We start from the raw sequence: 17,709 nt of genomic DNA, 5'->3' as shown, positions 1-17,709 counted from the left end.
TCTCATACTCATATACAGTACTGTGCAAAAATCTTGGGCCACCATAGATTTTTTGTTTCAGAAAAGTTGTAATGAGGACATAATACATACATTTACTGTTTAGTCTCTTTATGAAGACACAAAGAATACAGAGAACATGTACAATGTTTTAAAACAGCAAAAAATCAATCTTCTGACTGAAGTCAATATTTAGTGTGAAACATGGAATCATACAACCATAACAAAAGGCAGCTCAAACAATCAATGCTGAGCTTCGGACACGTCTTTAATAGTACCTGCTGTAAAGCAGTACTGTACATTAGTACTGCAAATCTCGTATTTCAGTGCCAGAGTTCAGGAAATGCTCAGTGAAAACGGAGGTCACAGTAAATATTTGCAACTTAAGCCTGATGAGGTTGTTTTATCCTGAAATATTTGCATTTTTAATACTGTATTCTGTTTGTATTTTATTAAGAGACTACTGAGATATAAATCTAGGTCATTATAACCTTGCTAAAAAAAGTTCATATATATATGTATAGACGAAAAGGTAAACATGAAAAAAATATATTATTATTATTATGTTATTGAGAGACAGACAGGTTGACAGACAGACAGGTGGGTGGTCTCGCGGCAGGTATCGCGACAGCTGATCAAATCTCAGGTACCTAAACATGAAGGTATCGCACACGCGCCCTGTCTGCCGCCTCCCCGTGCCGTGGCTCTGCGCCTGCGCACTGCGCCCCAAACTGAGAGACGGAAAGACGGGGCTCGAGTCTCCGGTGCACCGGACAGCAAACCAGTGGGGACAGCACTGGAACAAACCACCGAACAACAGCGGGATCCACCGTCCGTGAAGCCCCCGAGCCCCGGCGGACAGCCAGCGGGAGCGCAGCGGAGAGGAGGCGGGAGGAGAGCGGAGGCAGGCGGGGGTCCGCAGCCCGGGAGCCTGCCTGTCTGTCCACCCGCAGACGGTAAGACAAAGCGGGACGAAGCAGCCGCCGTTAAACGGTGTTAATCACTGAGTCACGGTGCCGGAGCCTCAAACGGCGGTCATTAACCGGAGCCGAGAGCGCGCGCGGTGTTTTAACCCGCGGAGGGTCCGGGCCGCGGAGGTCCAGATGTTGGCCTGCTGATGATGCTCCAGTTTCCGTCACTGACACTCTGCCTGTCCCCTGCTGTCTGAGCCAGGGCCTCCGCTCACCGGGAGGACGCCTGGGGGACATCTGGGGACAAAGGACGCCTTAATGTAGGGGGAGGTCAGGTAATGTAGGGCACTTTTTGGTAAATTATCAAGAAAAAAACACCTAAAACAACGCAGACTACTCCGAGAGTTGCTGCTATGCCTTGTTATGAGGGGTCGACAGATTATTACCCGATTATCTGGCCGATATTTGGCATTTTGCTGATTATCCGCAGTTGTCTTTTATTTTAGTTAGAATAAAATTAATTAATAAAAAAAAGTGCAAATTAGAAAGCTCAGCATGGGAGGAACTTAAACTTTGCAAAACCCCAGGGAGCTATTTTTATTTATTCCATTTTTATTTTAATTCTCACTTGACTTTAAAAAAAAAAAAAGTTTTTGGGAGCGTAATGATGAATATAATGCTGATAGTTTAGGTTTCGATTGAACAACTTTTATGTTGGAGTTTGTCCTGTTTGAAATTCTAAATATTGGCAGAAAGATTTTCATTTTTATTGTAAATGCTTACCAGTTCCAAATATTGGTTTACGGTCCTATTAACTAATGTTTATCAGTATCGGCCCTGAAAAAACAATATTGGTCGACTCCTGCTTGTTATAGTTTTTTTGTTGTTGTTATATTTCAGTGAAGAAAATAATAATAATAATAATAATAATAATAATACAATGTAAAATCTGACAAGCTGATTTTAGGAAAAACCATTAAAAATCTAGGAAAATGATTACCTTGAAAAGTGTAAGTACATATAACTATTACTCTTAATTTTATTTGTAATTGTTAAGCTTACTTAAAATTTAGTTATATTTACTTAATTTTGTGAAGTTGTTGCAACTTAAAAATGACAAGTTGAATTAAATCTATCTTTCTAAGTTTTACCAATTTAAGTAAACCAGGTTTACTGTGCTTTATATCTGTATTCTGTGGCTTGCAACTACTCAGTCATATTGTCTAAAAAATGCATGTCTGAAATAAACCAAAAAACTTACAGATCTCCTAACTTCATTTTTGGCTAAATCCTGTGGTGATCAAGTTAAGTCAGATTAAGTTGCTAACTTAACAAGGTAATCTTACTTGTCATATTGAAGTCGCAACAACTTCACAAAATTAGGAAAATACAGTTAAATTTAACATAAATTAAGTTTAATATTTATATTTACTTTCAAGACAGTCAGTTTCCAAGATTATTTTAAGTAAGATCAACTTGTTAGATTTTACAGTGCATTAACAACATCAACAACAACAACAACAACAACAACAACTACAACAACAACAATAATAATAATATTATAGCACCTTTAAAAACGCAGTTCTTTTACAAAAGCAGAAATGGGACACAGAAGGTGATACAACAACTGAAAGTCAAACAGTCAAACTGAACTGAAGTCAGACAAAACTGATGTAGAGTTTAATCAAATAACAAGAGGACAAATAATGCAAGACGAAGATAAAAAATACAAACTAAAATGGAACTTTTAGGGACTGTTTGTTATTAACCCTTTAGGGTATGTTATGGCTCATTTTAGTCTCTTTTCTTCTTCCTGTTGTGATAACTGTGTGTGTGTTGATGCATGTGTCCTAAATGTAGTCCAGATTGTGTATTTGAGTGTAATCAGTGAATTTGCAGCTCAGCTCCTACAATAAGTCTAAAATACACTGTGGAAACTAAATAGTTACATTCAGACTGTTCAGGTCCAAAAATGCTCCATTGAAACCCATTCAAACTGACATTTTTGATCCCACAGCCATCAGAGCAGAAAAACAGGACTTGTATTATTTCTGGGTGTCATTCTGGGCTTTTGACTCTGAATTTGTCATTTTGACTATTTTCCACCTGATGAGGTCATTTTGACCATATTTGGCATATGGAGGAAATACATGCTATTTCCACTAGGTGACCTGTCACAGTCAATGTAGCTGCTGATCACTGACATATCCCAGACTGTCAGCAGCTACACTCACACACTGACATATCCCAGACTGTCAGCAGCTACACTCACACACTGACATATCCCAGACTGTCAGCAGCTACACTCACGCACTGACAGATCCCAGACTGTCAGCAGCTACACTCACACACTGACATATCCCAGACTGTCAGCAGCTACACTCACACACTGAGGAGGAGGAGAATGAGAATTAATCTTTTTTTCATCTAAAAACAAAGTGGCATTATGACAATAATCTGGCATTTTCAGGGTTAAAATTCTGAAAATTAATGAATATTTGATATTTATGATCAGGACTGATGAAATTATAATATTAATGTTTAATGTTTTTTAAGCCTGATTTTGAAAAGCACATTTTGTGCTCAGGGCCATATGAGTGTGTGTGATATTAAAGTGAACCCTAAAGGGTCAAAGAGCCCAAGACTTAAAACCTTCTTTGGCCCATTTTACCTGGTGTCCCATATTACCTGTCTTCACCTTGACATAAACAAGCTGGAGGACAAAAAATCAACAGGTGGACACCACGGTCCTCAGGAGGACAGGAAGTTGTCGTTTAAAGGAGTCTCTTTTTGTTTCTTCACAGTTTTGATGTAACAAAGACTGAGAGGACGACATAATGTCCCTGAGGTGGACACGTCTCCTCGTCCCGTTGGTCCTGGTCCTGTGCCGCTCGGTGTCGGCGGCCCGGTCCGACAGGAACATGGTGTCAGAGGAGTACGTGGGCGCCACAGTGAACGCCACGGTGCTGGACGGTCGAGGAAACACCATCCACATGATGAGCAGTGATGACGGGACATACGGACAGAACTCACCAAAGGTGGACACCAGGGGCATCGTCATCGCACCTGCACCGCATCACGGAGGTACTGACATCACAACACTCCTGAGGTCAACACCTCAGGTCAAAACCTGAGGTCAACACCTGAGGTCAACACCTCAGGTCAAAACCTGAGGTCAACACCTGAGGTCAACACCTCAGGTCAAAACCTGAGGTCAATACCTGAGGTCAACACCTCAGGTCAGTACCTGAGGTCAACACCTGAGGTCAGTACCTGAGGTCAACACCTGAGGTCAACACCTGAGGTCTAAAATTTAATTTGAAAAGTTCAGAATCTTACTTATGATCTCAAACACCACCATATAACTAATTGAGCCGACTGGATCTTTACACGGGTTCATCGTAAACTCTGACTTATTGATCTCACTGTGAAGAAGCAGAAACCGTAAACTTTACAGCCAGTTAAAGTTTACAGCCAGTTGGTGCTCCTCATATGGCATTAGAAAATTATCGTCATTGTCATTTTGAATGTCTGATAGTCCACTGCTGACATTTTCGTCTCGTCCCAACTCGTCAGCGAAAATAAAACATAGATTTCGTCATGGTTCCCGTCATTAATATCTATTTTTAGCTCGACATTGTCTCATTTTGATAAGGTCAAAATACACCCGAGGTTACAACATTCATTCTGTGTCCCCTCTCTAAATTTGTAAGTTTTTCGGGTTTGTGAACAGGTGGAGCTCACCATGAGTCCTTTTTTCTTCCCAGCAGCAGTTTGGGACTCGCAGGGTGGATGATTGATCCATCGATCGGTTCAGAGCTGGTCTGATCAGATCGATGGATGAGAGGAGCGGCTGCTGCGAGTAAAAGCAAACTTTTAGACCCAGCACAGTGGACAGCTGAGTTTCTTTTTAATGCGCTTGATGTTCTGCTGCTCCGTCTGTGCCCAGAGTACGCTCTGTGCTCCGGGAGGTGCACTGCATAACCCAACAGCATATAAGTTCCAGTTTCACTTATTAGACTTATACAGTCATCTTCAATTCAGTATTTTTACAGAGTGAACCGTTTTTTTTTTTTTTTACACTGTAGAAACAGCAACAAAGAAAACAAAAACAAACAAAAAAGTAGAATATGGGATGTTCAACATTTAAAGTAAATTAATAGAAATAAAAATAATCATACTTTAACAAATATTTATGTATGCATATATATATAGCCTCACAGCAAGGGGGTCCCTGGTTCGAATCCCGGTTGGACCGGGGTTCGGTCCGTGGGCGGGGCCCTTCTGTGCGGAGTTTGCATGTTCTCCCGTGTCTGCGTGGGTTCTCTCCGGGTCTCTGGCTTCCTCCCGCAGTCCAAAGACCTGCAGCTCAGGTGGATCGGTGTCTCTAAATCGTCCGTAGGTGTGAGTGTGAGTGTGTGTGGTCGTCTGTCTGTACGTGTCGGCCCTGCGGTGGTCTGGCGACCTGTCCAGGGTGACCCCGCCTCCCGCCCGATGACAGCTGGGATTGGCTCCATCCCCCCCGCGACCCTTACGAGGACAAGCGGTTACAGAAAATGACTGACTGACTGACTGACTATACATATATATATATATTCAGTATATCACCTTTCCCTAGTTTTATTGGCTCTCAAGAGTCGGTGTGACAGTTTAGTGAAGCCAGAAAACAGAAAGATATTCTGCTTATGGTGACTCTGCTTCGTAGTGCAGGCCTCTGAGGTCACCCCAGGGTTAATTTAAACAGGTAATGTATTCCTTTAAGTGCATCCACAGCTGAGAGATGACATCACATAGAATTATATATTATTTATAGAATTATTATTTTTTAATTAATTGTCTGATCTGTGTAAGATTGTATTTACCTTCTTCTTGTGAGTTAGAATTAAAGTCACCCACTACTGCCCTTTAATATGCACTGTTGCTGAAATAGAGCATAATATGATAATAATAATAATAATAATAAGTTTATTTATATAGCACATTTAAAAAGAGTTGTTTACAAAGTGCTTTGGCAGAAAAAGCAAAGGCAGGCACCCAGTGAATAATAAGCATAAACATTAACAAAGAGGCCAAAAGTCTAGAAAAGTTTAAGAAAAAGGCCAGAATAAAATGCAAAAGGTCAACAAGAATAAAGCAAATAAAAGTAAATAAAACAGGCAGGTCACGACAAAAGGCAGGTAAAAAGAAAACTAGAAAATATAAGAATAAATGCAATAAAAGACGATACAAAATAATATAAGAAGTAATACAAGAAGGCGACATCACATCAGTGGGATTAAAACAAAGATAAGAAGATAAAAAAAACATATGAATAGGAAAAAGATTAACGAGTAAATAAATTAAAACGTGCCAAGATGGTAAGAACAGGACGTAAGAAGGATGGGGTGCAGATAAATGAATAGAGAAAGAGATGAAAAATGAAAAAATGAATAAAGGTGACATCACATGAAAGTAAAAGTGAGTTTTAAGAAGTGATTTAAAAGATGTGACTGATTCTGCGCACCTCATCTCCTCATAAATGCATTTATTTATTTCTGTTGTTTATTTGATTGGGACAATGCAATTTACCAGAACAACTTCAGCCTGTTACAAACAAGCTGCAGTCACTGATGTTTCAGAGATTATAGCTGCAGCTACTTTCATAATCCTGCCCCGAGGTCGGCTTTTACTAAAGACAAGGAAAAAAAGAGGATATCAAGGTAACATACAGTAGCATGCACATAAAAACGGTTAAAAATAGACAAAAAGCTAAAAATGTGTACATCAAGATTACATAGAATTACAAGACTCAGTTACAGTAAAACAAAACAAAAAACTGGCAAAAAAAAGACACAAATATCAAGGTTTCATACAGATACAACGATCAATTATGAGATATTATAAAATAGTTAAAAATGCTCACAAATCTGATTTCGCCTCAGGCAACCTGTAACACTTTTGTTGGAAATCTTAACATCTCGTGTTAATTTTATTTCGGTTGGTAGCGTGTTCCACATTTTAGAGACTTTTAGTGAAAAAGCTGACAGCCCTGAGGAGGTCTGACGACGTGCCGTTTCACAATATGGCCGAACAAATGAGAGTTCCTGAGACACACGAGGAAATGGTTCAGCAAACCTGCACTGTCTTTGGTAAAAGTTACCGTTATTTTTTTTTTAGCATTTCACATTTATTCACGGTACAAAGTTATTGTATCAGTGCAAATTAATTCACATAGCATTGTGCAAACTCAAAACAAGACACAGGAAACTGCAGTGTGTGATATCCATCATAGTCTGCCAGAGGTTTTTTTCTAACATTAAAGTTTTTCAGCAGCTGCAACATGGGAAGCTTTCGTCTGAGAAATGCTAGAAAAGAGAATATTAAAAAAATGAATAAGGATAAAGCATAGAACGACACAGGATACAATATATTTGTCATCATCACGCCTTGAAGTCTGACCTGGAAGGTCAGTGAATGTTCTTATGAAGTTTTTCCTCTGTCATCTTGCCTTAAACTAGGGCTGGGCGATTATACCTAAAATCAGTATCACGATTATTTAAACCTCCTCATAGTTCACTGACACAGTGTCATGTGACCATGGTGTGTTGGAGTGTAATAAACATATGATGTATTATTATTTATTAAACTTTCCAGCATTATATAAAAATGAAAAGCTCCATCTGAAACAAACTTCAGGTAAATTTGAGCACATTGTGCTGATAATAGTCCAACCTCTCCTGACTGCAGGACTCTGACTTCACTTTGGTGCTGTGAGGAGAAGCTGCGCTCTGTCTGTCTGTCTCACTGCGCTGCTGTCGGACCATCAGCTGTTTGATCCGCCGTGATGAAATGCTGTGGCTGTCAAACACTCAGCTGTTCTGCAGTCATAGTCCTTCACTTTTTTACATGATTGTTTAACACTTCTGCCCTCGCTGTGTTTTGGCGTGAGATTTTCCTCAGTGTCATGAGAGCGTGAGACAGAGCCCAAAAGCGTGAGACGCATGACAGATGTGTAAGTTGCCGACCCCAGTGGGGAAAGTACAGAATTTAAAAAATAACTGAAATAATCGACATGGGAAAGATTACATCGGATAGAGTTTGTGAATGTCGGTTTCGATTACTTTTCGATTCGAATCTCCCAGCCCTACGCTATGTTTTATTATAAACACGAGGGATTTTGAAATCAAGAGTAAGGCCATTTTGACCTCTGAGTGCACGTCTGATTATTGAACGCTGCTAATTCAGCTGTTTGTTCTTAGTTTGTTTGTTCTTTTATGTAAAATTCATCATGCTGCTTTCTCAGCCAGGAATACCTTGAAGAGACTTGAATCTTAATGGGACTATTTCTGGTTAAATAAAATCCATTTTTAAAAATGGTCAGCTGAGGGAGTGGTATAGTGTCGACTGTGAGCTCTTTTTGTTCTTTCAGGTAAAATTTATGCTGAGTGCTAATGTTTGTGCGCTGCACGCCTGGATCACGAAATAAATATGATGTGTTGTCGTATAACAAGAATCGCCAATTGGAGGCGAGTCCAAAACCAAAACTCCTGAGAACGACAATAAAGCAGCGACACAGCTGGTTCATGTCCATACCAGCTGTTGTTGAGTTATTGGACATGCCAGGAAACTTTTAGGATGTTTCTCGTATTTTAGGACATTTTTCAAATTTCAGAACATTTCTAGGATTTTAGGATGTTTTGAGGGTTTTATGAAGTTTCTAAGATTTTATGACATTATTAGGATTTTAGGACCTTTCTGAGATTTAAGATGTCTTATAGGATTTTAGAAGATTTCTTAGACTTTAGGACATTTGTAGGATTTTAGGACATTTTTCTGGTTTTAGGATGCTCCCTGGATTTTAGGACATTTCTAGGATTTAAGAACGTGTGGGGGATCCTCCACTGGTACTTTCTTTGTTCAACAAGCTCTATTTTGATGCTGTTTTATGCACTCTGACACCTTATGGAGACTAAAAGGACAAAAACAATTCCCAGAGTCAATCACTTTATTTTTATTATCAATTACAAAATGTGTGGGGACCACATGGCACCCTATTGAGGGCCAGATTTGGCCCGCGGGCCATGAGTTGAGCATCACTGATGTAGTATTTGCAGTAGAGACACTGCGGCTGTGCTGAAGGTCGGAGCGTCTGTAGTATATGTAGTATATGTAGTAGTACTGAGACACTGCGGCGGGGCTCGGAGGTGTCCGGTTACAGTCAGACTGCCCTCACAGAAGGACACTGCAGCTCCGAGCGTCTGCACCAGCTGAGCCACAGAGTCTGTTTCCGCCGACACTGACGGGTTCACATCAGCACGGACCTCATTAACCCTGCGTGCATGAACGTGATGAATGATTACACAATGACTGTCTGTGGCTTTGAGAAAAGATGCGACACAATGATCAGTGCGTGAATCTTCAGAAACAGGAGAAAAACCTTCAGCTTCAAAACCTGCCTCAGCATGCACGATCTAAAACTCTGCTCTGGTGTCAGTGCAGAGAAATATCTCCGACAGAAAGAAGTACCAGCGCAAAGTATATAAAAATATAAAAATAGATGCACAGTTATAGTAAACAACTAGCACTAGTATGTAAATATGTAAAAATACATTTTGTATAGTATGCTGAATATGCAAGTTTGTAAAAACTATAAATGTAAGAAATACAGTAACAGACAATGAGCACTGGTATGAATATTTCAATAATTATATGGATAATTGGCTGAGTGTTTAAAGAATCAGAACCAGGTTTTATTGCCAAGTACATGTACACATACAAAAACATAGAGGAAGAATGAAAATAGTAACTTTCAATCGAATGAGATAAAAATATAGAAGCCATATAGAAACATGATAAATGGAATATAAAGAACACAAAATGTATGTACAAAAGGTGCAGACGTTAAAGTCGTAGTGCAAAGTTTGTAAAACATAAAGCTCTGCCTTATGCTACAATGCAGAGAATAAAACTAGTGTGAAGGTTAAAAATAAAAAATATAAATGTGTGTGCAGAGCTACAACAAAAGCCAGAATAACAATAATAATATATTCGATACGCTGGCGAGGTCAGCGGGGAGATACTGATGATGTCACTGAGTTATCGTTGTGATGACGTGTAACCGACGCGCTGACGTTGTGTCTCCTCAGTGGTGGACCGGCAGGGCTGCGACCCCGGCACTCGGTTCCTGGTCCCTCCTCGGAACGTCCACTGGGTGGCGCTGCTGCAGAGAGGAAACTGCACCTTTAAAGAGAAGATCCTGAAGGCGGCGGCCTACAACGCCACGGCGGTCCTCATCTACAACAACTCCACCAACAAGACGGTGAAGATGGGACACGAAGGTCCGAGTCCGAACACAACGTTTAGCTTAGCTTAGCTTAGCTTAGCTTAGCTTAGCTTAGCTTAGCTCAGGGTCAAGACTGGAAACAAACAGCTGTCTTAGCTTAGCATAAAGCAGAGAGCCCGAACCTGCCTTGCTTAGGGGCCCCACACATGTTCTAGGATTTTAGGACTTTTTGAGGATTTTAGGATATTTATTGCAATTTAGGAAATTTTTTTCTATGATTTCAGAACATTTTTTAGGATTTTTTATAACATTTTGATGATTGTAGAACATTTCTAGGATTTTGGACATTTCTAGGACTTAAGGACATTTCTGAGAATTTATAATAATTCCAGGATTTTAGCACGTTCAAAAGATTTTAGGATGTTCCTTTGATTTTAGAACATTTTTAAGATTTGAGAACATTTCTAGGGCTTAAGAACATTTCTTTAGGATTATTAAAATAATATTTCTAGGATTTTAGCACGTTCCAAGGATCAAGGATGGACATTTTTAGGATTTTAGGACATTTCTAGGATTTGAGGGCGTTGGTAGGATTTTAGGACGTTTCTATGATTTTAGAACATTATCAGGATTTTGAACATTTCTAAGAGTTTAGAACTTTTCTCAATTTTCATGGTTTTTCTAGGATTTTGGCACGTTTCTAGGATTTTATGACATATCTTGGATTTTAGGACATTTTTAAGATTCTTAACATTCTTAGATTTTGGGATGTTTCCAGGATTTTAAGACGTTTCTCAGGATTTTAAGACGTTTCTCAGGATTTTAAGACGTTTCTAGCATTTTAGCATATACCTAAGATTTTTAGGATCTTAGGATATTTCTAGGATTTAAGGATGTTTCCAGGATTCCAGGAGTATTGTTGGCATAAAAACTGGAAACAGTCATCCTGAAATGAAGAGATATTCCTTTAAGCTGTGATTGAGAGGAGGAGGAGGAGGAGGAGGAAGGTGTGAATGTGAGGAGTGACTTCCTGAGGATCGATGCCGAGGTCTAAATATAGACGGGAGTGTGTCATTAATTGATGAGGTCACTGTGACCTCACACTGTGTGTGTGTGTGTGTGTGTGTGTGTGTGTGTGTTATGTTTCGGTCCTGATGCCGAATGTTTGAGTACAAACTGAAACAATCTGACCTGGAGAGCAAAAAAAAAAAAAAGACAAATAATTGTAAACTTTATATCCAGGGTTCCCGTTGTTATGGAAAACCTGGAAAAGTCATGGAAGTTTATAATCACATATTCTGTGATTATAAACTGGAAAAGTCATGAAACTAGTAAAAATCATTAACATTTTTGGAAAAATCATGGAAATGTGTTGTGTTAAATGAATTACAATAACAGTGAATGTATTTTCCGTAGCTGACAATGTAACGTAGCTTCAGTCTGCGTCAGCGTGAGATATTTTGGTTGTTTATGTTTATTTGTTTGATTATGTACATTTCCTCATTTTCTCCCTGCGTGTCCCTTCACTCATGTACGCTCACCAGCCCTGTCAGATCATTTTTAGGCACTTTTTTCTTTAAAGAAGGGGCATACAACTTATGTGGCTGTGTTAAGTCGAATTGATTGCCAATTTCAAAAATGTTGGTGATTTTTATAGAAAGCTTTATAGGTTTTATTTCTATTTATTTATTTATTTTTCTTTCTTCTTTTTTCATTTTTGGCAATTTTTATTTAAAACTTTTTTTTTCCCTGAATATTTGAAAGGCAGATTTTCTTTAAAAATCAAAATGACACCATTTATTACAGCCAGAAACTCTAAAAACTGAAACAATTGTTGGATTTTCCAAGTTTCCGATGGACAAGGAAAAGAAAAAAAAATTGGGTCCTTTAAAAGTCATGGAAAAGTTTGGAAATTTTGTCCATGGCAACGTGTATGAACCACGCGTGTCTGTAGCAACCTCACACTAAACGCAGCTCCGAGTTCAGAACAAAACCAAAGTGTTGAACACTCAGAGTAAAAGATCAGGGAAAGACCCCGCCCCCATGAATGAAGGCGGTGTCCTCACCGCAGCGGCCACGGGTTCGATTCCAGCTCGCGTGTGTCTCACTGCAGTACGGAATTTGTGTCCTCCTGTCCTCACTCTGTGGTCTCTGTGCAGGTACCGGGGACACGGTGGCGGTGATGATCACGGAGGCGTACGGTAAAGAGATCCTGGCTCACCTGGAGAGGAACCTGACCGTGCTGGTCTCGGTGTTCGTGGGTCAACGCGGTTCATCCAAAAACATCAACCGAGGCTCGCTGGTCTTCGTCTCCATCTCTTTCATCGTCCTCATGATCATCTCGTCCGCCTGGCTCATCTTCTACTTCATCCAGAAGATCCGCTACACCAGCGCCCGCGACCGCAGCCAGGTAACAAAAAAAAAATGGTGATTGTTTTTTCTTTTTCAAAATTCAAATGTTTGTATTCACAAAATAAAGCGTGATGTGATGTCATCATCTGGTGTTTCGAATGACGACTAACCCGCCGTAAACCGGTGCTGCTAAAAACGAACGTGACGCCGTGGATGTGACGTCATTCATAGCTGCAACCTCTGATTTCGGCGGTAAACGGAAAACATTAACAGAACATACAGAGAACATGCGAACTCCCCTCCTCCTCCTCCTCCTCCTCTTGTTCAGATGAAACATCAATATTTAATGAGGTGAATCTCTGCTGAAAGTTTAATGTAGCAGTCGGTGGTCACACACACACACACACACACACACACACACACACACACACACACACACACACACACACACACACACACACACACACACACACACACACACACACACACACACACACACTCCTCCCAGTGTAATATAACCTTCCTCTCAGGACTCTCCCTCCTCCTCCTCCTCTCCATTTGCTGCAGAGCAACCTTCACCTCACCTCCCTGCAGCCAGAAATCAGCTCCTACTGACCCTGTACAAGTACTCACAGTACTGTAGTACACCAACATACAGACAGTACAAGTACTCACAGTACTGTAGTACACCAACATACAGACAGTACAAGTACTCAGAGTACTGAAGTACACATTTTGCACTGTGACATATCTGTCTAGTTGTCTACATACTTTTGGACATGTAACACCCCTCCCTTTCTGTTTCTCAGCGTCGTCTTGGTGACGCAGCAAAGAAAGCCATCGGGAAGTTGACCACGAGGACGGTGAAGAAAGGAGACAAGGTAATGCCGTCTTTTATGTCCATCCTCTTTTTTGTGTCCTGCTCCTGGCTCAGGTGTGATCCAGAGCGGGCAGCAGGACCCAGAGCTGTCAGGTGTGATACGGGGCTGTCAGGTGTGATACAGAGGTGTCAGGTGTGATACAGAGGTGTCAGGTGTGATACAGGGCGGGCAGCAGGACCCAGAGGTGTCAGGTGTGATACAGAGGTGTCAGGTGTGATACAGGGCTGTCAGGTGTGATACAGAGGTGTCAGGTGTGATACAGAGGTGTCAGGTGTGATACAGGGCGGGCAGCAGGACCCAGAGGTGTCAGGTGTGCAATACTGTTGCTTTGTTTATGTCCAAGGTCCACACCACTCGGGTGTTTTGGAACAACTTTACACTATTTATACTGTCACAGAGCAAAAAAACACTGTAGTAGAGCAACTAAACACGGTCATAGAGCAAATGTATACCCTCTCAAACAGCTTTACACTCTCATAGAGCAACATTACACTATTAATACTGTCATAGGGCAACAATATACTGTCATGGATGAATTTAAAGCATGAGACGTGTAGTCGATAGAAGGTCAATAGAACGTCGATAGAACATCGATAGAACCCGTTCCAGCTATGCTGACGCTTGCGACATACCAGCTCGAGCACGTGGACTGTCAGAGCAAGTTTACACTAAATTTACTATCATAGAGCAACTTTACACTCTCATCAGCAACCTAACACCATAAAAACAGTCATATAGCAGCTTAACAGTGCCATAGAGCAACTCTACACAATGCAAACCATGGTAGAGCACCTGTACACCGTCCTGAAGTAACGTCACACTGGCACAGTACGAGTCTTCTGCAGGGCTCAGAGATCTTTTAAAAAGAAAACATACTGATGCAGCCGGAGAGACTCAGAACCGCCAGCCGTGTCCATAACTCACAAGTTAACCTGTGGTTTGTGTTTTTTAACAGTAGATTTGTCGATGTCACGTTGACATGTTCACGTGTTTGCGTATTGCAGGAAACGGATCCAGATTTTAACCACTGTGCGGTGTGCATCGAAGCGTACCAGCTGAACGACGTGGTCCGCATCCTGCCCTGCAAGTGAGCCCGAAAACACTCATACATACAGTATATATTTAAAATCTGAACCGGTCCTGAGTCGGCACCAGGTTCCGTCCGGTTAGTGATGAGTGTGCGTGTGTGTGTGCGTGTGCGTGTGTGCAGACATGTCTTCCATAAGGTGTGTGTGGACCCCTGGCTGAACGAGCACTGCACCTGTCCCATGTGCAAACTCAACATCCTCAAAGCTCTCGGCATCATGGTGAGTCACCGCAGACCTGAACAACACAAACAACATCGACACAAGCAACAGGTGTCCTGTTTTAACTGTTGTCTCTGTCCTCCTGTCTGTCCTCTGTCTCCTCCGGTCTCAGACCAGTCTTCCCTGCGTGGACAGCGTGGTGTTGGACGTGGGGCGTCTGGGCGTCAGTCAGGCGTCCGGCAGCCAGAGGTCGACGCTGGGCGACAGCAACCAGCCGTCCATCAGCCTGGAGCCGCTCAGCCCCCCCCACCCCGAGGCCACGCCCAGAACTCCTGCTGACATCACCATCGCCGTGACCAGTAAGAACACAGGTCCACTAACACAGGGCAACTCTATGCTCACAGAGCAACCGATTCCTGAAACAGGTGTCAGCACGTTACTGTAAGAGCAACTAAACTCCGCAGCCAACTTTAATCACTTCAAAGACAACTTTACACAGTCATAGAGCAACCTTAAAATGTGTCCAAGTTAATTTACACTGTCATAGAGCAACCTTAAAATGTGTCCAAGTTAATTTACACTGTCATAGAGCAACTTTAAACTCTCAGGGCAACTGAATCCTGATACAGGCAACAACACCTTACTGTAAGAGCAACTAAACTCTTCAGCCAATTCCATAGTTAAAAAACAACTTCCTTTCATAGAGCAACTTTATACCATCATAGAGCAACTTAACACTGCCATAGAGCAACTTTACCATTTCTCTGCTCTTATTTAAGAACTTTACGCCGTCCTAAAGTAACTTAACTCCATGAAAGAGAGCACCTACACTACTTAATCACAGAGCAATCTTACATTGTCATTGGCATCTGTGCACTGAGCAACTTAACACAGTTTATTCTGTCATACAGAAAGTTTACGGTGTCATTTCGCGAGAGGATCTAAATTTGATTCAAAGAACCCTGAAAATGTGACGGATCTTCGAGCCCGACGCAGATTAATAAAACCATTTAATTTAGTCCATTTAATCGGGCAGGAATTGATCCAGATTTGACAGTTTTTCCTTCAGTTTCAGTTTGATGCAGTGTCTCAAATTGTCCACGAGATGGAGCCAGTGACACCACAAATACACTCCTGATAACATCTGATCAGTTTTATTGATCCCTTCAGTATGAGCTGTAACTCTACTCTGCACTACAGGTTTTGGATTTAGTAAAATTGATCTTGGTGTTGATACAGCTGATGTTTACTGAAGTAAATGTTTGATCAGAAGACTAAACAGTTTTTATCGAATGTTGAACACAAATCACGACATTCTGTCCGCTAACGGCTGATACAGAATGATTGAACACCGTATTAAATGATAAATCAGGCTGTTTTTATAATATCTTTTTGTAAAGCTGTTTATGTGAGACGTTGATTGTTTTTGTGACTCGTCAGGCGGCGGTCACTTCTTCAACAGGAACTCGATGTCTCCTCGCAGCGTCGTCTGTGAGATGGAGCTGCCGGACATCCAGGCGTCTCTCGACCTCTACGACGACAACAAGTCCTGAGGCCCGTCGTCATGGTTACGTCCCCACAGCACCACTTCCTCCACCTGCAGATGGACGGATGACATTTTATGGACGCAGGATGTGTTTAGTGTTCCCGGTGGGTCGGTGGATGGTTAGGGGAGTCTGAAAACGACAATTTGGACAAACTTTTAATCATCATTTAATCCATCAGACTTTCTTCAGCCTGAGCGTAGACTCACTGTGGATCCTGGTCTGGTTTGGACCCCAAAACTCAACACCTGTTTTTTTCTCCCAGAGGAAAAAAAACTTTGGAGGAACCAGAGTCACGGTTGCGGTATTGTCAGTATTGTCAGAAACAATTTCTAAACCAAATAATCCCAAGAACTGACCTCCAGACCCTGAACCAGGTTCCTCTTCCAATGTCGTGGTTGAGTTCTTTGACAAGTTCCTTGAAAAGTTGTGGAGTCCCTAAAAGTAATGTTATGCTCCTGGAAAAAGGTCCCTCAAAAGGCTCCTGATCACCCCAAAAAGACGTTCTGGGTCCTTGGAAAAGTTTGTGAATTCTTTGAACAGTACTTGGATAGGTCCTAAATTTGTAAAAAGGTTTCTCTGAGTTTCTGGAAAAGTTCCAGGGCTCTTTCAGGTCCTGGAACTTTTTCCGAGTAACTAACAAGGTCCCTTGGATCCTCTAAAAAGTTTCTGGGGGTTTCTTGGTTCTGTAAATGCTCGAGGGCCTAAAAAGGTTCCTGAAAATGTTCCTTAAAGTTCCAAGGCACCTGGAAAATAATTGAAAGATCCTGAAGAGTTCCTTGTGTTCCTTGAAAAGTGAGAGTTATTTACCCTTTGACTCCTGGATTGACATCAGTTTTCTTGTGCTGCGTTCAGATGCCTTTCACAAGCATCGAAACCTCTGAAAGCTGAGAAAATTGCTTTGATTTATTTGAGAACATGGGAAAAAGGCAATGAGCAACTTGGATAGAAATGCACAACAAATTGCAAAAAAACCAAAAACAAGATTAAATGTGACAAAAAATGATCTGAAAATTTGCCTGGGGGATCATATATTATCAAAAAACTAGGAAAAAATGTCCAGTAAAGTATATTTTCCAAATCTTATCATAACATCTTAAAAATATAAGCTTTCTTTTTTTAAGCACTCTCTTAAGTTTTGTTTGTTTGTTTCACTTTTTTAAAACTTATTTCCAGGTAATTTTGTTGTAATTGTTTGTCATTTTTTTTGCCATCTCTTGTTGAATTGCTCATCGCCATCTTCCTCTTGTGTCTATTTCGTCGATTTGCTCAGGTTTCAAAGGGTTAAAGATAATTCTCTGGTCTCCATTTATTGGATCTTAAAACATGCTTGGAAACATTCTTAAAATCCAAAAAGGTTCTTGAAAAACTTTCGGAGTGCCTGAAGAGTTCCTGGAAAGGTTCTTGAGGTCTTAAAGGGGTTCTTGGGTTCGTGGAAATGTTCCTGAGAAAATATCTCTGAGGGGTTAAAAATATATTGGGTTCTCAAGAAAATGATTTTCCTGAGGTGGTTCT

The 17,709-nt window shown here is 41.0% G+C and overlaps 1 protein-coding gene across 1 annotated transcript; it reads left to right on the top strand.

Moving 5' to 3' along the window:
- The first annotated feature begins 715 nt into the window (after positions 1 to 715).
- On the top strand, positions 716 to 17,078 carry rnf130 (ring finger protein 130). Its single transcript, XM_042493224.1, has 9 exons — positions 716 to 953; positions 3,713 to 3,992; positions 10,034 to 10,225; positions 12,330 to 12,580; positions 13,332 to 13,403; positions 14,408 to 14,490; positions 14,614 to 14,710; positions 14,823 to 15,009; positions 16,091 to 17,078. Exons 2-9 carry the CDS (start codon positions 3,746 to 3,748, stop codon positions 16,201 to 16,203), a joined length of 1,242 nt encoding a protein of 413 aa, XP_042349158.1. The 5' UTR covers positions 716 to 953; positions 3,713 to 3,745; the 3' UTR covers positions 16,204 to 17,078.
- The last annotated feature ends 631 nt before the right edge of the window (positions 17,079 to 17,709 follow it).

Source organism: Plectropomus leopardus, chromosome 9 (genome assembly GCF_008729295.1).
Source record: "Plectropomus leopardus isolate mb chromosome 9, YSFRI_Pleo_2.0, whole genome shotgun sequence".
Classification (NCBI taxonomy): Eukaryota; Metazoa; Chordata; class Actinopteri; order Perciformes; family Serranidae; genus Plectropomus; species Plectropomus leopardus.
Note: the sequence above shows the minus strand (reverse complement) of the source record. Positions and strands in the feature narration are given on the sequence as shown.

Excerpts from the sequence above, each read along its gene's own strand:
- rnf130 (XM_042493224.1), top strand. The coding sequence starts at position 3,746 with ATGTCCCTGAGGTGGACACGTCTCCTCGTCCCGTTGGTCCTGGTCCTG. Across the intron at positions 13,404-14,407 it reads CGGTGAAGAAAGGAGACAAG|GAAACGGATCCAGATTTTAA; the intron begins GTAATGCCGTCT and ends TGCGTATTGCAG. Across the intron at positions 15,010-16,090 it reads CATCACCATCGCCGTGACCA|GCGGCGGTCACTTCTTCAAC; the intron begins GTAAGAACACAG and ends GTGACTCGTCAG.